At 45.8% G+C, this 22,811-nt stretch overlaps 1 protein-coding gene across 1 annotated transcript in view; it reads left to right on the top strand.

The window, feature by feature from the left end:
• INSR (insulin receptor) overlaps window positions 1–22,440 on the top strand; it is a 43,981-nt gene extending 21,541 nt beyond the window's left edge. Inside the window, 19 exon segments of the mRNA XM_009895161.1 lie at window positions 2,344–2,671; window positions 4,230–4,375; window positions 4,674–4,818; window positions 5,071–5,285; window positions 7,648–7,774; window positions 8,402–8,652; window positions 9,058–9,225; window positions 9,926–10,127; window positions 15,061–15,332; window positions 15,911–16,053; window positions 16,737–16,896; window positions 17,219–17,318; window positions 17,581–17,648; window positions 17,834–18,063; window positions 18,385–18,495; window positions 18,574–18,733; window positions 19,563–19,692; window positions 19,947–20,081; window positions 21,707–22,440. Coding sequence (XP_009893463.1) covers window positions 2,344–2,671; window positions 4,230–4,375; window positions 4,674–4,818; window positions 5,071–5,285; window positions 7,648–7,774; window positions 8,402–8,652; window positions 9,058–9,225; window positions 9,926–10,127; window positions 15,061–15,332; window positions 15,911–16,053; window positions 16,737–16,896; window positions 17,219–17,318; window positions 17,581–17,648; window positions 17,834–18,063; window positions 18,385–18,495; window positions 18,574–18,733; window positions 19,563–19,692; window positions 19,947–20,081; window positions 21,707–22,061 — 3,446 coding nt within the window. The 3' untranslated portion in view covers window positions 22,062–22,440.
• Window positions 22,441–22,811: the final 371 nt, after the last annotated feature.

Below are 22,811 nucleotides of genomic sequence, written 5' to 3'. Positions count from 1 at the left end.
CCCCCCCCATAAACCTCGATATTTTAGACTGCAGTTAGTAAGCTTGATAATGTTTTGCACTAAATTACGGAATTTTCTGTCTTGTGTTTTTCTGTTGCCAAAATTTCTAATAAACTGCAGCCATGACATCTGTTGCCAGACTGTGCTCCATCTGTGGCCTGGTAAAGAATGTATAACCACGCTTTTAAAACAAGCTTCTCGTTTTATAATTAGTCTAACAGAAGGTATCATCAGTCTAATAGAAGGTATCAGCTGCGAGTTGCTTCTCTTTGGCTATTGCATTTCGATCAGTTACTATTTGTGACAGGTGCACAAAATAGTCAGACCTATTGCTAGGAAAGGGCAAAAAATTGGTCGGCGTAAAAGCAAATGAATTTGAAATACACTCCTGTGTTTCTTGCTGATGGGTGACTCTTGGGGGCTGCACAGAGAAAATACCTGCAGGGAATGACTGACATGGTCAGATATTTGAGATTAAATTGACCTTGTGATAGAATTTCAACCTCATCCATTTCATATTTCTTAAAGGATTTATCAGACTGGAACAAACCAGAGGTTGCTCATCTTTACTATCCCACCCACTGCAGCTACTGCTACTTATTCCAAGAATGGCATTAACCACTTTAACACACTTAGTTCTGCAATCCTTCAACGTGGGGCAGAGCGCGGCGGAGGGGGATTTTCTTCCTAACCACAGCTGGGGATTAGATCATCAAACACTGTACTGTGGATCCTACGCGCGGCTCGTTTAGCTGAACAAAACTCGACCACGTCCCACTGTTGGTCTGCTCACGCACGTTAGCCAGAAATTAAAAATAACATTTTAGGCCCTGAACATTGGTGTGTCTGGAACCGCCCCAAATGAAGCCCCTTCTGCTTCAACACTGAATATCGGACACAAAGCTTGGGAAATTTTGAGGCAGATGGTGTTAATTCAGTGTGAAGTTACTTGGTCTGGCCAGCGCAGGTCACAGGAGGACTTTTCTCCGTCTTCTTTCACCGAGGGCGCTTGGGCAGGACATTGGAAGCTGTTCGGGTGTGCTCTCAGACAAAACCCTCCCGTTTGCTGAGAAGAAGGTGATGTCTTGATCTGTGTCATGGCAGTTCACAGCCGTAGCCCAAAGGCCGCGTGTCACCGTGCGAATAAATCCAGGCCCACGTCCCACGTCTCTCATCTAAAGCTCTTCTTCCTGCTGTTTAAATGGCTGCGTCAAAGCCGAACTTGGCTTTGGTCCTTGCTCCTGTAGTGGTGATTTTGGCTTTATTATATCTTTTCTGACGTGAAGTTCTGTGGCGTGTTCTGGATTAAGCAGTTGGATTTAATTGGTTCATCGAATCATAGACTTGCTGAGGTTGGAAGGGACCTTTAAGATCATCAAGCCCAACCATTAACCTATCCTGACAAAACCACTTCTAAACCATCCATGTCCTCAAGTCCCACATCTACCCTTTTTTTTTTTTTTTTTTAATTGGTTCATCCTCGTTTGAATCGCTAAGACTGAGCGGGAAGGTGCTGAGCGGCAGAGGGGCAGGACTGTCCTTCCCTCGAGAGCTCCCCTGGGTGTGCTCAGCCTCCCCTCCAGCTCCTCGCTTGCGTTAGTCATGGTGTTTGCTCTCAGCTACGCTGCTTGGTTTCTATTTCAAAGCCCAAACCGCTCATTAAAAGTATTGTGAGGCCCTAAGTAATGGGTAATTAAAAAGTAAACCATAAAAACCTCAAGCAGTGACACTTGTGGGTGCCCTTCTTTTTGGACTTGCCGGGAGAGTCACCGAAGAGCTTGTGTCGGGTGCCAGGGCGGCAGGACCCCTCCTGGGACGCCGGTGCCAGGTTGGTAGACAGATAGGAGGCAAATCCTGATAAAGCTGAAGGGTTATGTAAAAGTATTGTTGGATGTGTGTTATTTGCAGCATTACTGTGGGACACTTAGTTTCTTAAACTAAGAAATGAGAATCTTCTGGCTGAAACTGGCTATCCCAGGCTGGGAAGCTCTCGCTGTAGAGTCTCATCACTCCTGGGCTTTGGAAATCATGTTGGAGTCACCAAAACTCTCCTGGGAGTCTTGTAGTACTGGACCAAGAGAGGAGAAAAAACTCAGTTTTCTCCTTTTGAAGATGAGCATTGATGAATTGTCAGGGTGAATGGTAACACTTTTCCAAAATGTTATTAAAATTTGGAATTTACACTAAAAAGTGGAGATGAAGCAAACACCTGCACTTCATGGATGCCTCTTTTCAAAGAAAGTTCAAGCAGGATGAAGTGTCATTGCTCGTGAGCCTTTCACAGTCACACATCATCGGGTTGTCCTGTGATACTGAGTTGCCTTTTGTTTTTTCTCTTCCCAGTTTGTCCAGCCGCCTGCAAGTCCCAGGGCTGCACCTCCGACGGTCAGTGCTGTCACAGCGAATGTCTTGGGGACTGCACGGAGCCGAACAACCCTGAAAAATGTGTGGCTTGCCGCAACTTCTACCTTGAAGGCAAATGCGTGGACACCTGCCCACCCGGTTACTATCGCTTTGAGGGGTGGCGTTGTGTGACCTTCAGCTTCTGCCAGGAACTGCACAACAAATGCAAAAATGCCAGGGAGTCGGGCTGTCACGTTATCCACAACAACGAATGCGTTCACGAATGCCCGTCAGGGTACATCATGAATTCCAGCAAGTAAGTACAGGTGTCTGCAGGTAGAGAAACCATGCTGTAGTTTTTGTACCGTGCTTTTCTCTCGCTTGGGCAGCGGCTTTGTGTTCTGTGTCAAGACCAAGAAAAGTTTCCGGTGTTGGAGTGTCTGTGACAATTACCTGATCTACTTTAATATGATTTGCAAACTGATACCTCGCTAATTCAAACCATTAAAAGTAGACAGGTCTACCTGCCATGTGCCGGTAGTTTATTCTTCCCTTGGCTTCCCTCGTTTCGTCTCAAGTTTGAAAAAGGTGGGAACGGGAGATCGAGGGAGAGGATGAGGGGGAGGACAAGGAAGAGGAGCATCCTCAAGTTGGAAGAGTCTTTCTGTAGTCGAGTGGGATGAGGGAGACGGGCACTGGAGAGGCTTTAGTAGCCCTGCTTCCCTTCCCCTCGGAAGCAGACCTCAGCCTAGAAAGCCTTGCTATTAAGCAGAACAAGGAAAAGTCATATCTAATGAAGAGAGCGTAGCGTATTTTGAGTGGCTCATTCTCAGAATATCTGTCCCTCGTCCCTGTAATTACTTTCATTGAGCAGGTTCAAGCTGTGCCAGACAGAAAGGGACAATGTAACAAACAAGCTTAGCATGAATCAAAGCAGGGAACGGCCATTCTGTCTATTCCCAGGGTTTTTCGACAAAGGAGTTAAATAATTTATGTTGCTGAGCTGTTTATCACTGAAAACTTTGTTGTTTGTCCCACAATAACATTATATATTGTGATGAGTCAGATTTCCTATGAATATTGGTAGCTTTGTGCTCGCGTGTATTTGCTCCTGCCGTAATAATTTCAGGGAATTTACTCTAACAGGACTTTTTATTCCATTTCCTGTTTTGCTCTTCAAAAGAATGAACTAGCAGCCTCCAGAGTAGGTATGCTGCTTGTGTAACAGCAGCCATCGCCTCTCTCCTATGCCTGTTCCAGGCTGCTGTCAGTAGGAGCTCACAGCGCTTCTCCGTGCTTTTCCTAGAGCGTTTATTTCTCTGGACTAGTTGGGAACACATTCTTGTGGTGTTATGACCAGGGTGAGCAATCATCTTGCTGCCTTTAAGAATTATTTCCCCAGAGCACAAAGCACATGCTTGCTTGCCTTTTTTTAGAGCAACTTTATGTACAGCCCTTAATCAGAGGGTTCCCAGATGAACGGCCAGCTCTCTGCTCATCAATTACGTGTTTGGTTAACGATTTTGGGATGGAGACTGGGCCTGGGTTTCTCTGTCTTGAAACCCCTGGTATGTGCAGCACTGCGCAGCATCCTGGTGGAGGGGGTATTCAAAACAGTCAAAATCACTTCATTCTGGTTTCTGTTATGTCGGAAGGGGCAGAGTGATTAGTGTTGGAAATGTGGAAATGACAATTTACAGAATTATCAGCAGTTATTTGGAGTTCCTAAGAGCCACGTGCTGCGCAGTGCAGGCGAATCCCCTGCCGTGTTGTCAGCACGCTGTCGCTTTGAGCTGATGACTCTGCTTTTGAGAGCTGCTGGGGACGCCCCAGGTGACATTCTGCAAAAGCATCACATCTACATTCCCAACTCTCTTGTTTTTCAGCTTGCACTGCACACCCTGCGCCGGGCCCTGCCCAAAGGTTTGCGACTACGGGAAAGAGAAGACGATCGACTCGGTGACATCGGCACAGGAGCTCCGTGGCTGCACAGTTGTTAATGGAAGCTTAGTTATAAATATCCGTGGAGGAAGTAAGTTCTGCATGAGTAAGGGGGTAGGGAGCACTGATGTCAGATCAGTGAATACCACACCATGCAGGAGCTGGGGCACTTCTCCTTTGCTTTGACCACTCTGAATCTTAGAGTGGTTCAGAAAAATAACCGCAAAGCAAAGGCTCTTGTGATGTTCTTTTGGGGGTTTTTGCTAACTGATTTTTGTAAGGTCTCAGGAATTAATGTAAAGCGGTTCTATTTAATATGTTTGGGCTCCAATATCGGTGTTTTTCTCTGTGATATCAGAAAACTAAACCCGATGTTTTCCTCTCCATAGATAACATAGCAGCTGAGCTAGAAGCGAATCTTGGCTTGATAGAAGAAATCTCAGGTTACCTAAAAATTCGCCGGTCTTATGCCTTGGTTTCTCTTTCTTTTTTTCGTAAACTACATCTGATTAGAGGAGAAACACTAGAAGCTGGGTGAGTTCTTTCAAAAGATATTTATTTTAATGCTTTGAAGTATAAGGAGTGCCAGTGCTATCAGGGTGATTCGTATTGGTAAACAATTCCTAAGTTATTTGTAAATGTTCCGCTGCCTATGGCTTGTGGCCTCCCAGGGAAGATCGTTTGCATTCGTTTTTCTTTGGTGTCTGGATTAGTGCAGGAGAGAAAAAAAAAAAAGAGTTTTCCGTGGATTGTCCCCTAATCCACATTTTCATTCTCTACTTTCAGGAATTATTCATTTTATGCCTTGGATAACCAGAATCTTCGCCAACTCTGGGACTGGAGTAAACACAACCTCACTATTGCTCGAGGCAAACTCTTCTTCCATTATAATCCCAAACTGTGTTTGTCGGAAATCCACAAGATGGAGGAGATCTCTGGGACTAAGGGGCGTCAGGAAAGGAACGATATAGCCCTGAAGACGAACGGTGATCAAGCCTCATGTAAGAAAGTCTCAGAATGCAGCGAGACTTGCATCATTTTCCTTTTCCTCCGCCTTGCTAACCTCACGCTCTTATTCCTCTCAGCCTAGCCTGTGATGTTTTTCCAGGGACTGTCCTTGTCCTTTTGGTAAAGCACCAGGCATGTGACTTGCCACTTGCTTGTGCGCTGCAGCGACGCTGTCAATATGCCATGAGTAAAAGTGCTTATGGGTTCTCCATCTGGCCGGGAGCCTGCCTTGCCAGCTTTGGTCTTCAGAAGTTTGCTCCGTGTGTGCTCAGCTGCGAGTTTTTCAGGCTTGAGTGTATTGTTGTGTCTTTTTGAAGAGTTTAGCACAACGTAACCCCAGTCCAGACTGGGACTTCATGTTACTGCTGATTACCTGATTAATAGTCATAATCTTCTTTTCCCATGTCATGAGGTGACAGTACGCACACAGAATAAACACAGTAGAGAAACAGGATTTCCACCCATCTCTGGAGCCATGTGAGCGAGTTGCTATGACAACAGTCAGAGAAATTTTTCCAACAATTTTTGTTATGCTTCTCAGAGGTTTTTAAGCTAACAGCTTTCTTCAAAAACAATGATAAGACAATGCCTGTGTCAGCATGACTGAGGAGCAAACACACAGCGTTGCTCTGTGCTCTAACTGAAACTGTGCTACTGAGGATGTAGTTTTGCGGGCGCTTGTTTTGGCAGCAATAGTGCTATAAGCGCATCCCTTCTGCACCCCCAACCCTGCTGTTTGTTCCCATTCTATGCCACACACAATCCCCTTTCCCTGTTTGTGCCAGTAAAACTCTTACAGGGCCGCATGGTGAACCAGACTGTTGAAGTAACGTGAGGTAAAAAATAGGAAGCCGTTTCTGCTTTGTTGTTCTTGGGTTGTGTCACCTCTCTGCCCTGATTTATTGTCTAGCCCCGCACAGTTTTACACGCAGGCAGGAACAGGAGCACACACGGGTTGACACGTTAGGCTCTTAAGCAGGTATCGCCACCAGTAGTCTCAGCGTTATAAAACTATGATTTCAGTCCTTTCAGTTCCTTGCTCTTCTCACAGCTTGCAGTGCAGGTTAGATCATCCTGTGGCTGCACTGTTTCTCTGCGTTTGGTGACAGCACTGCTTAAACCGCCCCTTCCCCAATTCTGCCCTTGCTACGCTGATGTAGTTGTTTGTGAACAGACTTAAAAAGTGAAGATCTTGCAGCTGAATCAGTTTCCTGATCTGGTTTGCCACATGCCAACACATGCAGCCATGCCAGCGCCGTGGGGAGAAGGGAACATAATGACTGCCTACCTAAAAACTGGCAGTACCAGTGAAAAAACATACGTAGAGCGGTCCTCTTGGGGATATCACAGCTCTAGTCCGGGCAGAGTGAAGGAGGTACAAGGAATTAGCTGCCTGTAAAGGTCATCTCCTCCCAGGAGACACTAATGAGCTCTTCTCACATTTGGGGATGGGACTGGATTTGGGGTTCGAACCCAGCTCTGTCGTGTGGTTGCGGGCAGCTCCCGGGCTGGCGGGTTGGTTTGTTTAAAGGCAGCTGGAGGAGACAGTTGCATTTCTCTTTGCCATCTTTAACTCCGCTCTGCTGAGCTGTTCACTGTGCCACCCCCCACCTCAAACCACAGGTTGCCAGTCAGTGTGTTTGGCTTTTTGTTTGTTTTTACATTTCAAGTCTAGTTTTCACATGGGCAGCATCCTGTTTACCAAAAAAAAAAAAGGAAAAAAAGAAAAAAAAAAACAAAACCCCTTGTTTGTTCTGGATGTTGTGCCAGTGAAATGAATGTTCTTCCTCCCTTGTGCAGCTACTGCAGGAATGGCAAATCCAATCAGAGCTACAGTTTGTCCTTCTTGGGCTGCTTGGACATACCATATCGTAACGTGTCCCTTGAGCCTCAAAACTCCACCCTCCTGCAATGGTTTGTTGTCTGTCCCTCCTGTTTGCAAAGGGACCGTGCTACTCTGGGCAAGGCTGGGAGCCCGCGCAGTGCGAAGGCAAAGGCTACAAAAGCTGTGCAAACCATACTGTGGGGTTCAGCTATATAGGTCATAAAGAATTTTAAAATATGTTGCCTCTAGATTTCCCACTTAATAGAATTTAGTTCATCTCTTCTACAGGCTCATTTTCATAAAATCAGTGAAAAATTTAAGCTGGCAGGAACCTTAGGAGGTCATCTATTCCAACCCCTGGCTTAAGGCAGGAGTAGCGTCGAAGTGAGATAGGTTTTAATGAGCAGCTCTTCTCAATGCCAACATTCTCATATTTATCTGTGAAGGAAATAAACTCCTAAGATAAGTAAAAATAGAAACCTTTAGTTTTTAGCATTAACAAGATTATTGTGGCGTCTCTTTTGTTACAGGTGAAAATGAATTGCTGAAATTTTCTTCCATTAGAACATCTCATGACAAGATCCTGTTGAAGTGGGAGCCGTACTGGCCTCCTGATTTCCGTGATCTCCTGGGATTTATGCTTTTTTACAAAGAAGCGTAAGTGATCCACCATTAGCTTACAAAATAATAGCCATGCTGGGCTTCCACAAACCGCAGTTGGCATTGAAGAGTAGATATTAAACCTGCTGTGGGCATAGCTGTTTAGTCTCTGTGATTGTCTGGCTCCTACACTTCAGTTTCCAATGTTACTCTTCTGTAAAAGTGTTCATTAAGATCCCTGATTTACCCGAGTTGTGGACAATCAAAATTCCTTGTTTAAGAGCAATCCAAACATTAGTTGTTCCCACTACTCTACACATACGTACTCTAACCGTGGCCTTTATCATCTCCCCACTATCTCCGTGGAATGTTGAGGTATTTATTCCCTCTGAGGTGGGAAACATTCTTTAAGAATCAAGGTTACCGCGCTGATTTTCATAAAGCTGAAAATAATTAGTCTGGATTTAGTAGTTGGGATCACCTGTGGAATGGTACCTGATGCTGCTCAGAGACTGGCTTGCAAAGCTCCTTATGCTTCTTTTTCAGAATACATACAGTGAGAGAGTTACACTTTCTGCAAAGGGTAAAGGATTATAACTTTCAGTGATGTCTGTAGAAATGTTGCTTTTTAAAGCTCGAATTAGGATTTTGTTAATTTGAGGCTTTTCTTTTTTTTTTCTAAAGTCCGTACCAAAATGTGACGGAGTTTGATGGCCAAGATGCTTGTGGGTCCAACAGCTGGACAGTTGTGGATGTTGACCCACCCCCACGGTCGAACGAGCCGAAAGCGCAGGCCCAGCCAGGCTGGCTTCTGAGGGGCTTGAAGCCATGGACACAGTATGCCGTCTTTGTTAAAACTCTGGTCACCTTCTCAGATGAACGAAGAACATACGGTGCAAAGAGTGAAATCATCTACGTCCAGACCAACGCTACTGGTCAGTGTCATTAAATTAACGTTGCCTTGCAAGTGAAAAAGAAAAATAGACCTAAATAGTCTTCTGCCTGGTAGTTGTGGTAGTCCCATATCCATGAGACTTTCCACTGCCATTGTTGCTCTACTTCGGTAGAAAGGTCTTCCTAAACGAATGGAGGGATGTATGCTTCCCTGCATGGGAGATGTTGCCAGCGTGCACTTCTTCCCTCAGACTGGTGTGGCCCCGCGTAAGAGGCACATGCATGCTGGTGTCTCCTGCCACGGGACTGTTGGGCGGCAGTGGACCTATTATGGAGAACACTGTTTATTCCCATGGAAATGGAAACTTGCCTGTGTTTGTCCCTTGTTCTGTCAAGCTCTCGCAGAGCAGTGGAAGTGACCCCTGTCTCTTTTCCCACCCACGCAGTTCCGTCGGTCCCGTTAGATCCGATATCTGTTTCCAACTCTTCATCCCAGATCATTCTGAAGTGGAAGCCACCCTCGGAGCCCAATGGAAACATCACGCACTACCTGGTGTTCTGGCAGCAGCAGGCAGAAGACAGTGAGCTTTACGAACTCGATTACTGCTTAAAAGGTGAGTGTCTCTTTCTCCCTCTATGCCTTTCTTCCAAGCTCTCTCAGAATTGTCTGGAGATTTTTTGACACGCTTTGGAGGTGCTCCGAATGTCTCGTTTTGCTGTTTGTTGTTCACGAATCAGGCTGAGATGCAGCTGTGTTTTCCCACTGTTCATTTACATTATACATTAGGTGCTATTGCCAAGTTATGTGCAAAAGCTCTCCAAAAACTTTTTTTTACAAAGTAATCGGATATTTTTTCCTTAGGGATCTATCTTCTGCATTTGCTCCTTTTAAACTGAGTAACAGGTTTAATAACAGCTGTGGAGATAGTAAGGGAAAACATTTCAGTGCTTCTGGAGATCAGTGGCCAAGTTAATTTTTGAAGGCATCCTGTGGCTGTTTTGGAATTCTTTCAGGACAGAGTTTCACTGAGGACTCCCAGAATCTTACCTGCTGTCCTGTGTTACCTGAACTGAGATGAACTGGGGTAGAACTCTCTGACTACAGCAGTGTCTGAGCTCCATTGCAAAAATAGCACAGTTTTGAATCAAAGGCCTGTCATGAGAGAGGGAAAGCTGCCCGACCCTGGGTGTGAAAGCTCAGGATGCCCAAAGGTGCTATGAATCTTGTGTGCGCTAGTTTTGCATCTTTGTAGGATCAAAGCTTTGCTTCTGCCATGTCAAGCATGAATGATACTGAAATTGTTTTGTCTGCAGGATTAAAACTGCCCTCAAGGACGTGGTCTCCTCCGTTTGAATCCGAAGACCCTCAGAAGTATAATCAAAGTGAAAATGAGGATGTCAGTGGAGAATGTTGTTCCTGTCCTAAAACAGACTCTCAAATACAAAAGGAGCTGGAAGAGTCTGCTTTCCGCAAGACGTTTGAGAACTATCTTCACAATGAGGTGTTTGTCCCCAGGTACAGACATCAAACAACATTGCTCAGATGGTCAGGGGTAGGGAAATGTAATTGATTATTAAACAAAAATGTTGGGCTGGCCATGGCCATACTGCCAGTCTCTCTGGGCTTCCATGAGGCTCTCCAGTCCAGCTGAGTATGTGTGTTGGAGACTGGTGAGAGCTGAGCACCTCCGACTGATGTTATTTGGAAGATTCTGCTCTTATTTCCTGTCTCTGAATTCTCCTCAGCTTGAGAATAAAGTGAGAATCCTTAACAAATAGCTAAACGCCTGCAGCTCAGTAACTTGCATGGTGCCAAAAATAGCTATTTTTTTCTGCCCTCAAGTTTTGTGGTCTAGCGTTTCATCCAGTTGAAAAGAAAGGAAAAGAAAAAGGGAAGTTTACCATGCCACAGCCTTGTCCTTCAGCGTGGTATTTGTGGTCTTCCTTGCACTTAGTCTGGGAAATACCTCCAGTACCATGAGGAATGCAACTGCTGTGGGTGGTGAATGTCCTGTTTTGAATGGCACACACAGTGTCACATTAAGTGGTGTTGAATGTCTTCACACTTCATATGCAACTTACAGAGGAAGCTCTGGGAGTCAGGTTAGAGTCTGTAATGATTTACCCTCTTCACTGTCATGCGTTCTGTGCTCTAAATTTATTCTCTGCTCACCCCTCTTAGCTAATAAACATTTATTTTCAGCTGCTTGACAAAAGCTGCGTTAACTGCACTGAACATTTTTACTATTGAGTGCGTCAGTAGACAGTGTCTCTTCTCGGCGAGCCTGGTTTGATGCCTGCAGTTGTCACCTGGAAGCTCGTGCAGAGTCACTTCTTTTGCTACTTCTTTGCTGTTAGTGCTGATCAGAAGGACAAGTTTCAGTGTGCAAAATGATGCCAGGACACAACACATTCAAAAGCAAAGGAGAACCAAGCCATGTACAAAAGCCAAACTCCCTGTGATGCAGGCAGACAATTCTGACAATCTGATTTCTTTTTCTCTTCTCTTCTCTTCTCTTCTCTTCTCTTCTCTTCTCTTCTCTTCTCTTCTCTTCTCTTCTCTTCTCTTCTCTTCTCTTCTCTTCTCTTCTCTTCTCTTCTCTTCTCTTCTCTTCTCTTCTCTTCTCTTCTCTTCTCTTCTCTTCTCTTCTCTTCTCTTCTCTTCTCTTCTCTTCTCTTCTCTTCTCTTCTCTTTTTCTCTCTTCTCTTCTCTTCTCTTCTCTTCTCTTCTCTTCTCTTCTCTTCTCTTCTCTTCTCTTCTCTTCTCTTCTCTTCTCTTCTCTTCTCTTCTCTTCTCTTCTCTTCTTCCTTTTTTTTTTTTTAAAAAAAAAATTTTATGGTGCAGCCAGCCCAGGATGCTTCTCAGGCCAGTTTCTGGGGTATGTATTTTAGGAAGAAACCGATCACCAGGATGTGCCACCTTGTCAGCCTGCTAAGGAAGAAATCTCCCCTTCCCCTGGGCAAACTAATCCTTTTAATACAAGCCCCTTCTGCTGTTATAATTCAGAAGTAAAGATACTTCCCTGCTGCCATGCATCCTGCGTGTCTTTTCTGACAGGCTCCAGGCTGTGGCAACGTAAATTAGAACTAACTCTCCTGTGAATACTGTGCCTATTGCCTGCTCATAGGGCCGCCTGTCCAGAGCCTGGCAACTGAACATGAAGTGTGTTTTGCTTCAGGTGCTTTTGTGTAGCTCCTGATAGTTTATTGACCTCTCTCAAGATAAGAACCCTTCTGCCAGTCACGGGGAGGAACCTCACAGCTGAGAATATGAGGCAACATGAGACGGCAGGGGTGCAGGAGACAGAGCAGTTGAGAAGTTATTCCCCCTACATCTCCTTGTTTTCCATTTTTCTCCTCCTGTCCTGTTCCCAGCTCTCCGGCCCCTGAGCAGTACCCAGTCTGTACGAGGCCGTGCCGCAGATCTGCCGTGCTCTGCCTTAGTGCAGGTCCGATCTCACCTGACTTGCTGAGAACCCCCCTGGAAATCACAGCAGCTGTTCTTTGTTCTTTCCCCATCTGCATAGTTGATTACTTTAGGAGATACCATCACAAGTCTCGTGGGTTAATTTGCTCTGGCACTGGCAAGGCAAACTAAAAGATTCTAAATCCTTCTTGCCATACCCACCTTCCCAGTCTGAGCTCGCGGGTATCTTTACACCACATGCTTTGTACCCTCCCTTTGTAGCTGAACAAAGTGGCTGTCAGAAGCTGATGCTTTGTTTCTTCTTTCCTGTGTTATTTGCTCTTATATTGGAACGAGTTTTGCACAGATTGGAGCAAATAGGTGATTGCACGCTGGAACAGGTTGCCCGGGGAGGTTGTGGAGTCTCCATCCTTGGAGACATTCAAAACCTGACCGGCCGTGGTCCTGAGCTCTGGCTGCCCCTGCTTCGAGCAGGGGGTGGATTAGACAATCTCCAGAGGTGCCTTCCAACCTCAACCACTCCGTGACTCTGTGGAAAGCGTGGAAAGATTTCAAAAGTAGTAAAAGTCCTGAGAGGCAGAGGGGAACTAAATGGCTGCTATTCAGGATGTAATTTCATGTATACTCTCACCATCACTACTGCAGAAGCAGCAGTCTCACTCTTCTCTCTGTCTCTGTCCTCTCTCTCTGTCACACACACTTGTGCCATTACAAATATTAGTGGGTTACAGAGCGAACGAGATCTGCTCACGTTAAAAGTAACTTGGTTTTTTCCCTGGGTTTCCCAGTCCAATCTATTTAATTGTACAGACAAATACATAAATGCTTTTGCCAGCACAAGGGGGCAGACAGGCCAGCTGTTCCTCTGCGAGCTTCAGGTGTGTAGATAAACTTGGCTTACGCTAGCTAACGCATTTTTAAAATCCCCCAGCGTGGGCCATTGCATCTGATAAGTTGTCAGTTCCATCCGTCCCTGAACCCAGAGCCATCACCCGCTGATAGTCTCCGGCAGTAGGAGCAGAGGGAGCCTGAATGTAGTGTTCACAGGGAAGGTCATTGGAGCTACTGAAATGGCCATAATGAAAATTGCACTTGAACAGCTATGGGAAGACATCAGATGTTTGAAAACACAGAGAATTTGGCAAGAAAATTGCTGCAAATCCAGGATAATAAATACGCGAAGGTTGGGCTTTACAGCTTCCAAAGTTTTTCTTGCTTTCTGTTACTTGAGAAGGAAGAAGGTGTTCTTGCATTTTAGTCTGTGTTGCATCAGTGGTCAAATTACTGTTTTACTTGTGAAAAACAAAATTCTCTTAAACATGAGGAACAGCCGAATCCACACTTTGTAAACAGTGGCATGGAACTTTGCTTCTAAGTCCAGGCAAGGTTCTGGTTGACCATCAAGGTTCCTTCCAAGGGAGGGAGGTGGCGTGACCCAGACCCGGGTCTCCGAACTCTGCCCCATTGTCAGGAGACACTGTTCAGAACAATGCACGAGCTGAGATAACAACCGCTCCAAAATGAGTTAATTAGTAATTAGAGAAAAACTAAAAACTGGAATGTGCTCTGCTGAGCCTGCCGTTTGGCATTCCATTTTTTCATCAGGTGGATGAATACACTTACGTTGTTGTGTGCAATACGAGGCTTGGTTTGAGGAAACTTTAAAAATCTGCTTTCTGGCTGGTTGCATTCACCGGTTGAGGAGAAAAACCGCCGGGGAACGGGGCTGGGGGCTGCAGGCAGAGCCCTGACCCCGCCGGAGCTGTGGCTGGCCAATGATTTGCCCAGTAGTCAGAGGTTGGCAGTGGAAAGTTCACTTCGGGAGCAGAGATTTGCTTCAACAGCTTGTTACATTTTTAGAGACAGGAGATGCCTCGAGTGTGGGTTCAGGTCAGGTCACTCTTTGTACCCTTTAATAGCTGCGCACACATGCACACGCAAAAAAAAGATCATCATCCTCTTAAAATACATGGTCTGGTTTTCAAATGGCATTAATTCCTTTTGTGTAACTAAATACTATTACTGATTCACCACGTTGGTTAGTTCCCAACCTGGAATTCCTCGTGGCGAATGTGTGGCAGGACGTAAAGCGTTTTGCTTTGGTACTTGTCCTTTTTCTTTTTTCCCCCCAAGAAAATTAAATTTGTGAATAGTTTTAATTCTGTTGAGTTGATCCTGTTTATTTGCTGACAGAATCTAACGTTGCGGTTGGCTGGTAGCACTCGCTTGCAGACAGGGCAGTTGACGGGATCGCGCTGCCGCTTCTGTTTTTACAACTGCAAAAAAACGATTTTCAGACTGAAGTGCAATAATTTGAGAGGCAGTATTTGGTTAACAAAAGCGCACAGCTAATACGGAATCTGAACCTGTGAGTTTCAAATGCATCTGTTGAAACGAGCGTACCAGATTTGGTCTCTCAGGAAAAGGTTAAAATTATCTATTTATTTAGATTCCGCCGTAGGGCTCAGAGTGGCGGATGTATTCCAGTGAGCTGGGAAACTGGTCTTATGCTTTATAGATGCAAGTTTATGACACTTGGAATATGTGGCACATGTAAGGTCACCGGAGTTGGGGGCTGTGATATGACCTCATTTGCTCGAAGTTAGAACGTGTGGAGATGAACTCCAAAGCATTGCAACGCTGCACAAGGCATCCGTGAGGCAATGGGGTAGAGTTGTATTCAGCTGGGAGGATCCGAAAGAACTTCAGCTCTCAAGCAAATACTTTAGACTTGTTGGTTTGTTGTGTTTGGGGTTTTTTTCCCCTGTATGAAGTTGCGAGAAAGAGTCTCAGGGATACGTAATTTTAAAAAGCTATGTGCGTTACAGGGGGTGAGACGGATTGCTTGGGTTTTTTTTTAAAAAAAAAAAGTCCTGAATTTCTCTGTTGCATTGCAAATGATGAGGGTTGAATTTGAGTTCTCAGTGGCACTCTGAGCCCTCCCAGTTTAACTCTTCCTTTTCAGATGGACGTGTTTACATTGAATATAACAAATAAAATTGTAACCTGTATTATTTAATAGGCCATCAAGAAAACGAAGAGACCTTGGCTCTGTGGCAAATGCCACTGTGGTGATACCCACCATCGCATCCTCTCCAAACAATTCTGCGGCAGCATCTGAGAATGCAGAGGAACAGAAGCCTTTTGAAAAAGTTAAGTCTAAGGAGTCGTTGGTTATCTCAGGCCTGCGGCATTTCACCGGGTATCGCATTGAGCTCCACGCTTGTAACCATGACGCTCAGGAATCCCGATGCAGTGTCGCAGCTTATGTCAGTGCCAGGACCATGCCAGAAGGTAATTATCTTCCTGAGCTTTGCTTTGGGTTGGTGGCTGTTTCCAAAATCCTGCTTTTCCTATGGGAGCCAGCTGCAATGCAGAAACATCATAGAAACATCGTGGAGGACTGGTGCTCTCTTTATGTCCTGATAGGACAGGATGATGGATGAAGTATTATCATAGAATCACAGAACAGTTTGGGTTGGAAGGGACCTTAAGGAACATCCAGGGCCATCCCCCTGCCCCGGACAGGGCCACCTCCCACCAGCCCAGGTTGCTCCAAGCCCCGTCCAACCTGGCCTTGACCACCTCCAGGGATGGGGCAGCCACAGCTTCTCGGGGCAACCTGCCCCAGGGGCTCAGCCACTGCCCAGTGAAAAATTTCTTCCTAATTCCGCGCCTAAATCTGCCCTCTTCCAGTTTAAAACCATCACCCCGTGTCCTGTCGCTCCCCTCCCTGATCCAGAATCCCTCCCCAGCTCTCCTGGAGCCCCTTTAGAGACTGGAAGGGGCTCTGAGGTTTCCCCAAGTATTGGCAGTTTTGAATTTTGCCAGACATGAAATAGAACTATTATTAATCATGACCTTGGTTCTAGCTAAGGCTGATGACATCGTCGGTCCAGTTACCCATGAACTGGTTGAGAAAAATACCGTGCATTTGAAGTGGCAGGAACCAAAGGAGCCAAATGGTCTTATTGTGCTGTATGAAGTGAACTATGGACGTCTTGGGGAGACAGAGGTGAGAATTTCTGTTTGTCCCCTAACACAGCACATGTGGAGAGAAGTAGCTCTGCCTGGGAGTCCAGCGCTGTTTAGTCTTTAGTAGTCCTCGTGCTTGTGGTGTTCTGTCTTGTCTGGTTTCCTTGTGCATGAACCAGGATGACATAAAAATTTACTAGTGAATTTGTATCCTCTGGAAGTCTGTCTGTGGCGACATCAAGAAATAAAAATGTGTCTCAGTGGTGCCTCTTTGCCAAATCAACGTATCTAATTTGCCAACTTTCTGCGTGGAGTCCTTTTTAGGCACTTTATTTCCCAGAAGGATAGAAAACATACATCTAAATTGAAGTTGCTAGAGAAATTAAGCAAGTGTCGAGCAGCCGGAGAGGTCGTGGGCAGCCCCGCTGGCGGCGCAGCGTGCCGGTGCCGTGTGGGCAGGAGGGTTTGCCAGCCCAGGTCAGGTTTCAGGGCTGAGGTCTCCTACAGCAACTGGCGTATGCGCTCTGTAATCTGAACTGCTAAACTGTAAAATGCAAATCCAGGACAAACCACTATATTGGAAGAGACCCGAGCATGTGAAAACCCCATTTGTGTCCGTTTGCCAGAGAAGGAGGTGAGGTAGGAGTCGTAGCGTGCTGGTACCGAGCTCTGGGTTGCTGCAGAAGTAGCGTAATGCAGCCGCCCTCTTCCCTCCTCCCGCAGGAAGCACACTACTGCGTTTCCCGTAAGCATTTTGCCAACGAGCAGGGCTGTAAACTCCGTGGACTCCAGCCTGGAAACTACAGTGTCCGTATACGAGCTACATCGCTGGCTGGAAATGGCTCATGGACAGAACCTACCTACTTTTATGTGGCTGATTATTGTGAGTTCATTATTACTTTTTTAACATTTGATTTCCGATAGAAACCCAGAGTATTTTTGGAAGATGGCGGGTTAGCAAGCAGTGCACAGGGGACTGTAGTGGGTCATTAAATATTTACCAATATATCTACTTTCAAGAAACTGAAATTACTTAGAAATGCATGAGTTTTCTTCATGAGTTCTCATTCTGACCAGCACTGCCTTCTGCATCTGATGTAGCCTCTAGTTTCGTATTTGTTCCAGTTTATTCAAGGGGGAGATTTTATTGAGGAAAAGACTTGGGTTTTGGACCTGTATAATACCTCTTTCTCTTTCTCTCTTAGTGAATGCTCAGCCTAATATTGCCGTTATAATTGTTCCGATTATTTTTGCCATAATAATTGCTGGAATTATTGGAGCTGCTTATGTGCTTGTGAAAAAGAGGTGAGTGCAATTTTATGTTGTTTCCACCAGAACGAGCAAGACTTAGATCCAAAGATTTTGTTTGTTTGTTGGAAGTAACTCTGTGCTTATTTTCTAATTTAGATAATGATTGCAACATTAATTTAGTTTAGGAAATATTTTGTGCCTTTGGAAATGGGGACAGTTTGTATTTGCTGCATGCTTTGGGAATTAATCAAACTGCCTTCGGTTCTAATGTGCCAAAGGCTGCAAATGTGCTGAAGAATTTGTGTCTCTCTTCCAGACAAACGGAAGGACCAACTGGACCACTCTACGCCTCCTCTAACCCTGAATATATCAGCGCCAGTGACGGTGAGAGCAGTGAGGGCTTTCTTCAGTACCTTATTCTTTGTATACTCATTCCGGCAGTGCAGCAGTATGGGATTGGCATTGTCTTTATGGAGTTTTCCTACTCTTTTAAAATTTATACTAGTCGTATCCTCGACTCGCTCAAAAAATACTGGCTCAATTCAGAAACATTTCTCTCTGCTCAACAGTCTATGTCCCCGACGAATGGGAGGTGCCACGAGACAAGATCACTCTCCTGCGCGAGCTGGGACAGGGCTCCTTCGGCATGGTGTACGAAGGAATCGCCAAGGACATAGTGAAGGGAGAGCCGGAGACTCGCGTAGCTGTGAAAACTGTTAACGAATCAGCCAGCCTCCGCGAGCGCATCGAGTTCTTAAATGAAGCTTCTGTGATGAAAGGGTTCAGCTGCCATCATGTGGTAAGCATCACTGGGTGCCTCGGATGATGAGCAAATCCCATCCCATAACGAATAGTTCTTTGGTGCTCTCAAAGCTTGGCATTCAGCTTGCGAGAGCAGCCCTTCTGCAGAGGCGGTTGATCAGAAACAGTTGGGATCTTTCCATGTCATATTTTCTAAAACGCATCTTCCACAACGTCTCGTCGCGACAGGACTTTGTGGTGCTGTTCTGAGCTCTTATTCGGGGGGTGTTGGCTTTGCTACATCCCCCTCTTTTCATAGCTGGGCTCTGCCCAGCGCGTTCAGACACATCTTTGAGAGAATTTCGCACTTATTTTCCAGGTTCGCCTCCTCGGGGTGGTCTCAAAAGGGCAACCGACACTGGTGGTCATGGAGTTAATGGCACATGGAGATTTGAAAAGTTACCTTCGCTCTTTGAGACCTGATGCTGAGGTAAAGACGGGAGAGAGGGAGTCTGTTGTGCAACAGACTAACTTGATTTGGGTTTTAATACTTCTTTACTTATTGTAGAATAACCCTGGTCGTCCGCCACCAACACTGAGAGAAATGATCCAGATGGCTGCAGAGATTGCCGATGGTATGGCCTATCTGAACGCCAAAAAATTTGTTCACAGAGATCTTGCGGCGCGTAACTGTATGGTGGCAGAAGACTTCACTGTAAAAATTGGAGGTATGTTGTGTGTGATCAGAAGATAATTCTGGGGGTCACATTTGTTGTAGAGGCAAATACTTGAAGCCCAAGACCAACATGGCAAACACAGGTGATTTTCACCGGCTCCCTTTGGAAACACAGCAAACTTTCCTTTTTTTCTTCTCTATGAAAGAATCGTCTGGACTGTAGTAAGAGAATCATCTCCCTTAAAGCCAGAGCAGCTTTTCTCACCTTCTTCATTCTCAAACCTCTACCCAAAAAGTTTATTGCCTTTCCAGCCTAAAGTGCCCAGGGTTATCTCGCTGTTCTTGGCGTTCATGAGAATTATGACAAAGAAGGTGTTGGGTACAGCAAACCGAGTGTTGATAATCCTCTCATTAGGTCAGGTGCCTTTTAAAAGTCATTTATCTTCCAGAAGAACCAGTTTTTAACCCAAACTCTTTTAGAAATAAGTAAATATGACATTTAAAAATAAACCAAAACTCCCCAGCGCGGTGGTTTTTCAGACCTCTTTGGACATAAAGCCAAAGCAGTGGGGTTTCAGGGCAGAGAGAGCTCTTTTATTTAAAGGGGGTAAATAAAAATCACGTTTAGAATAGTAGCTGTCACTAAAAATTTTAACTCTGGAGTCTCTATCACAGGTCTGTATCAAAAACGCAGGCAAAAGGAAAATGTTTTGGATGTTAATGACCAGGTGACACATGACTGGGCGTTGGGCCGTGAGAGGCTTTCTGGGTGTATGGAAATGGCCTGGCGCCAGAGGAAGGAAACATTCATCCGCAGGTGTCGCACAGTAAAAGTAGTATGGAAGGAGAGACATTTAACACATCCCAATTGCTTTTCTCAGATTTTGGCATGACCAGAGATATCTATGAGACGGATTATTACCGTAAAGGAGGCAAAGGACTGCTGCCTGTGCGGTGGATGGCCCCTGAATCGTTAAAGGATGGTGTTTTCACTGCTTGTTCCGATGTGTGGTAAGTTGTGCTCTGCAGTCCCAGGTGGATTCTAGCTCAAGAGCTCACGATTTTAACACACATGGTTTAAATTGCGAGTTGCTGACTTCCTCGGAGCACAGACAAAACAAAAACTTTTTTTTGCAACCCTCTTAAAAATGTAGTCGTGCTCTTTTAAAGTATGTGTTCTCCAAAATAAAGCTTTCGATTGTAGATCTCCAGGCTGGTTTATTCTCACCAGGAGTCTTCTCTCTCTCTCTCTCTCTCTCTCTTAGGTCATTTGGTGTTGTCCTCTGGGAAATAAGCAGTTTAGCAGAGCAGCCATACCAGGGACTCTCCAACGAACAGGTGCTAAAGTTTGTAATGGATGGAGGATACCTGGATCAGCCGGACAACTGCCCGGAGAGGCTGTAAGTAGTAAAGCAGGGGACAGGACACCAAGCTGCACGCTTTAGCTAAAGTGTCACCAACAAAGGTGGCCTGACGTGTGGCCCCTCTTAACCCCGTCTCTCTTGGGGAGAAACAAAACAGGCTTTGGTGAGTCACCTCTCACAGAAATTCAACCAACGCATCCTCGGTGACGCAGGAATTAAGACCCAGGCCAGCCTGGCAGGGAAATGAAACCAACCTGGACCCTGCATCATGGGTACAGATTCAAGAAAAGGAAGGACAAAGGGTGGGAAAAGCTTAAGATACAAATAAGCACTGTATCAGTTGCCCAAACAAAATGTTTTTCCTCCACTCCCGACCAGTGGATGGCAGTTGGCTTATGTCACGTGGCAAAGCCTGGCCACCATCTGCATCCACGTGGCTGCCGGGGCTGGAGAGCAGCTTTTTAACCCAAGGTCTGCTGAGGTTTTCTGTAATTCATCTCTCTGCACTACGCAAATAGTCTCGAGAATTACAGCAACTTTTTACCACTGATTTTCAGAAATCCAATTTATGGCTAATGAGGAGGGAGAGGCAGGAGAATGCTGTGCTGAGCCGAGAGCTGTTTGTCATGTCCGAAGCCTTTTCGTTTCGGCTGCAGACTCATCGCCCCAGTTAGAGCCCAGGGCTGGGCTGCCCGCGAGGTTAGGGAGAAAAGGGCACTGTGTGAAGACAGTGAAAAACACCTCGCAGGGACTGCAGCCTGCAGCCTGACGTTCTCCTGCGCCGGGTGAAGGGTTATTCTCTGCAGCTGCTCGTGACGTTACTGTCTGGAGGTTGCTGCGTCCCCCGGTCTGCCAGCACGGCTGCACACCCAGGTGCTCCCTGAGCTGCTCCTCTCAGAGTAATTAAAAAAATCCCATTACTAACTGTTTAACCTGAGTGAGGGCGTGTTGACAGAAGGGTGTACGGCACCACTGCTGAAGCAGCACACGGCGGTGAGGGGCAACCTGGCAACCTCTTACCCCAGCCCGCTTCTGGCCGAAACAGCACTTCCGGAGTCAAAAAATAAACATGTTTTGTGAGTATCCTTATGAAAAAAAAAAAGCCCGCTGTCCTGGACGTTTGTCTCCCGTGGCCGGTTACAAACTCCAGTTTGAAACTTTATTTGTACTTGTAAGTTCTTTCTCCATGGTGTCTGATAACATACGACCTCTTGCCGCAGCCTTTCTTTTGGGTGGGATGTTTACAGGACCTCTGTCCTCAGCACAGCCTCCTATTTTCCTTGAAGTTTTAGGAGCTTCGTTATCTTTCAGGCTGAGTTAAAATTAAAATCGAATTAATTAAAAAATTGTGACCTGGCTGTAAGTGGGTGCGCGCGTACACAGAGTGTGTGAACTGCAGCCCTGTTTCCTTCGGAAGCCGAGTTAAGAACAATTGAAGGAATTGGAAGGAATTTTTGATCTAGACAGAAATAGAGAAAAAGGAGTGTCAGGATCTACAGGCAAATACAGAGACTGGAAAGAGAACAAACAACTCGGTTGGGGTGCCAGAGGAGCCGCGTGCGGGGTGGGTGGTCTGACACGGATACGGTCTTGGTCTGCGCCAGCCCTGCCTACGTGAAACTCTTTCTTCCTACCCCTGACTCTCGTTTCTCCTGTTGTAGGCACAGCCTGATGCAGATGTGCTGGCAGTACAACCCGAAAATGCGCCCCACCTTCATCGAGATCATCGAGATGCTGAAGGAGGACTTGCACCCCAGCTTCCACGAGGTCTCGTTCTTCTACAGTGAAGAGAACAAACCTCTGGAAACGGAGGAGTATGAGATGGACTTTGAGAACATGGAGAGCATTCCCCTCGATCCCTCCTCCTACTCGCAGAGGGACAAAGTCCTGGGGCGGGACAATGGACCCTCCATGGCCCTCAAGGGCAACTATGAAGAGCACATACCTTACACTCACATGAACGGTGGCAAGAAAAACGGGCGGATTCTCTCCATGCCCAGGTCAAGTCCTTCCTAACGCTTCTTGTTTGGCCCAAGGGTTGCTTTTTTCCCCCTCCACAAATCTCAGGACTCTTGTTATTGCTGCCACAGTGTATGACACAGATCTACAAACTCTTCAGATTTTTAATCATCTTATGATTAATACCTTTTTTTTTTTTTTGCCAAGTTGACTGGTTGTCAGTGGACTTATCTGTGAACATAAATGGAAGAGGTTTCCATGGCTGCTGTCCCTTCTGTAACCATGGTTTCAAAACAGGAAGCGACCGTGTAAGTTAAACCGGAGGAGGAGCATCCACGTTTGCCAACAAAAGATGTGAAATTTGCTGGTGTCGGAGCTGCAGCGTAACGGTGCGGAACAAAACTTCTGCAGGACAAAAGCATTTCCAGTAGAATTCCAGGCTTTCGGGCATACTCTTCACTACAGCTGAAGGATTCAACTCATCGGTCGGACGCGCCAGATCCTCAGATTGACCAATAGCTGCTGCTTTCATACTTTTTAAATGGGTTAAACCCCAGGGGTGCGTGTGTGTGTGTGTGTGTGTGTGTGTGTGTGTGTGTGTGTGTGTGTGTGTGTGTGTGTGTGTGTGTGTGTGTGTGTGTGTGTGCGCGCGCGTGTCTGCAGTATATATATGTGGGGTGTATATGTATAACAAAATATACGCTTCTTTTCTTTTTGTACATAAGTTTTGTATGTTCTCACAGAAGCTTTCCTCTTCTCGGAAGTGTGTACTTCTCTTTTTTCCCATTTCCCTGGAGTGACTGAATC

The sequence above is a fragment of the Charadrius vociferus genome, unplaced genomic scaffold (assembly GCF_000708025.1).
Source record: "Charadrius vociferus isolate BGI_N301 unplaced genomic scaffold, ASM70802v2 scaffold291, whole genome shotgun sequence".
Classification (NCBI taxonomy): Eukaryota; Metazoa; Chordata; class Aves; order Charadriiformes; family Charadriidae; genus Charadrius; species Charadrius vociferus.
This window is presented reverse-complemented; position numbering and strand designations above follow the sequence as displayed.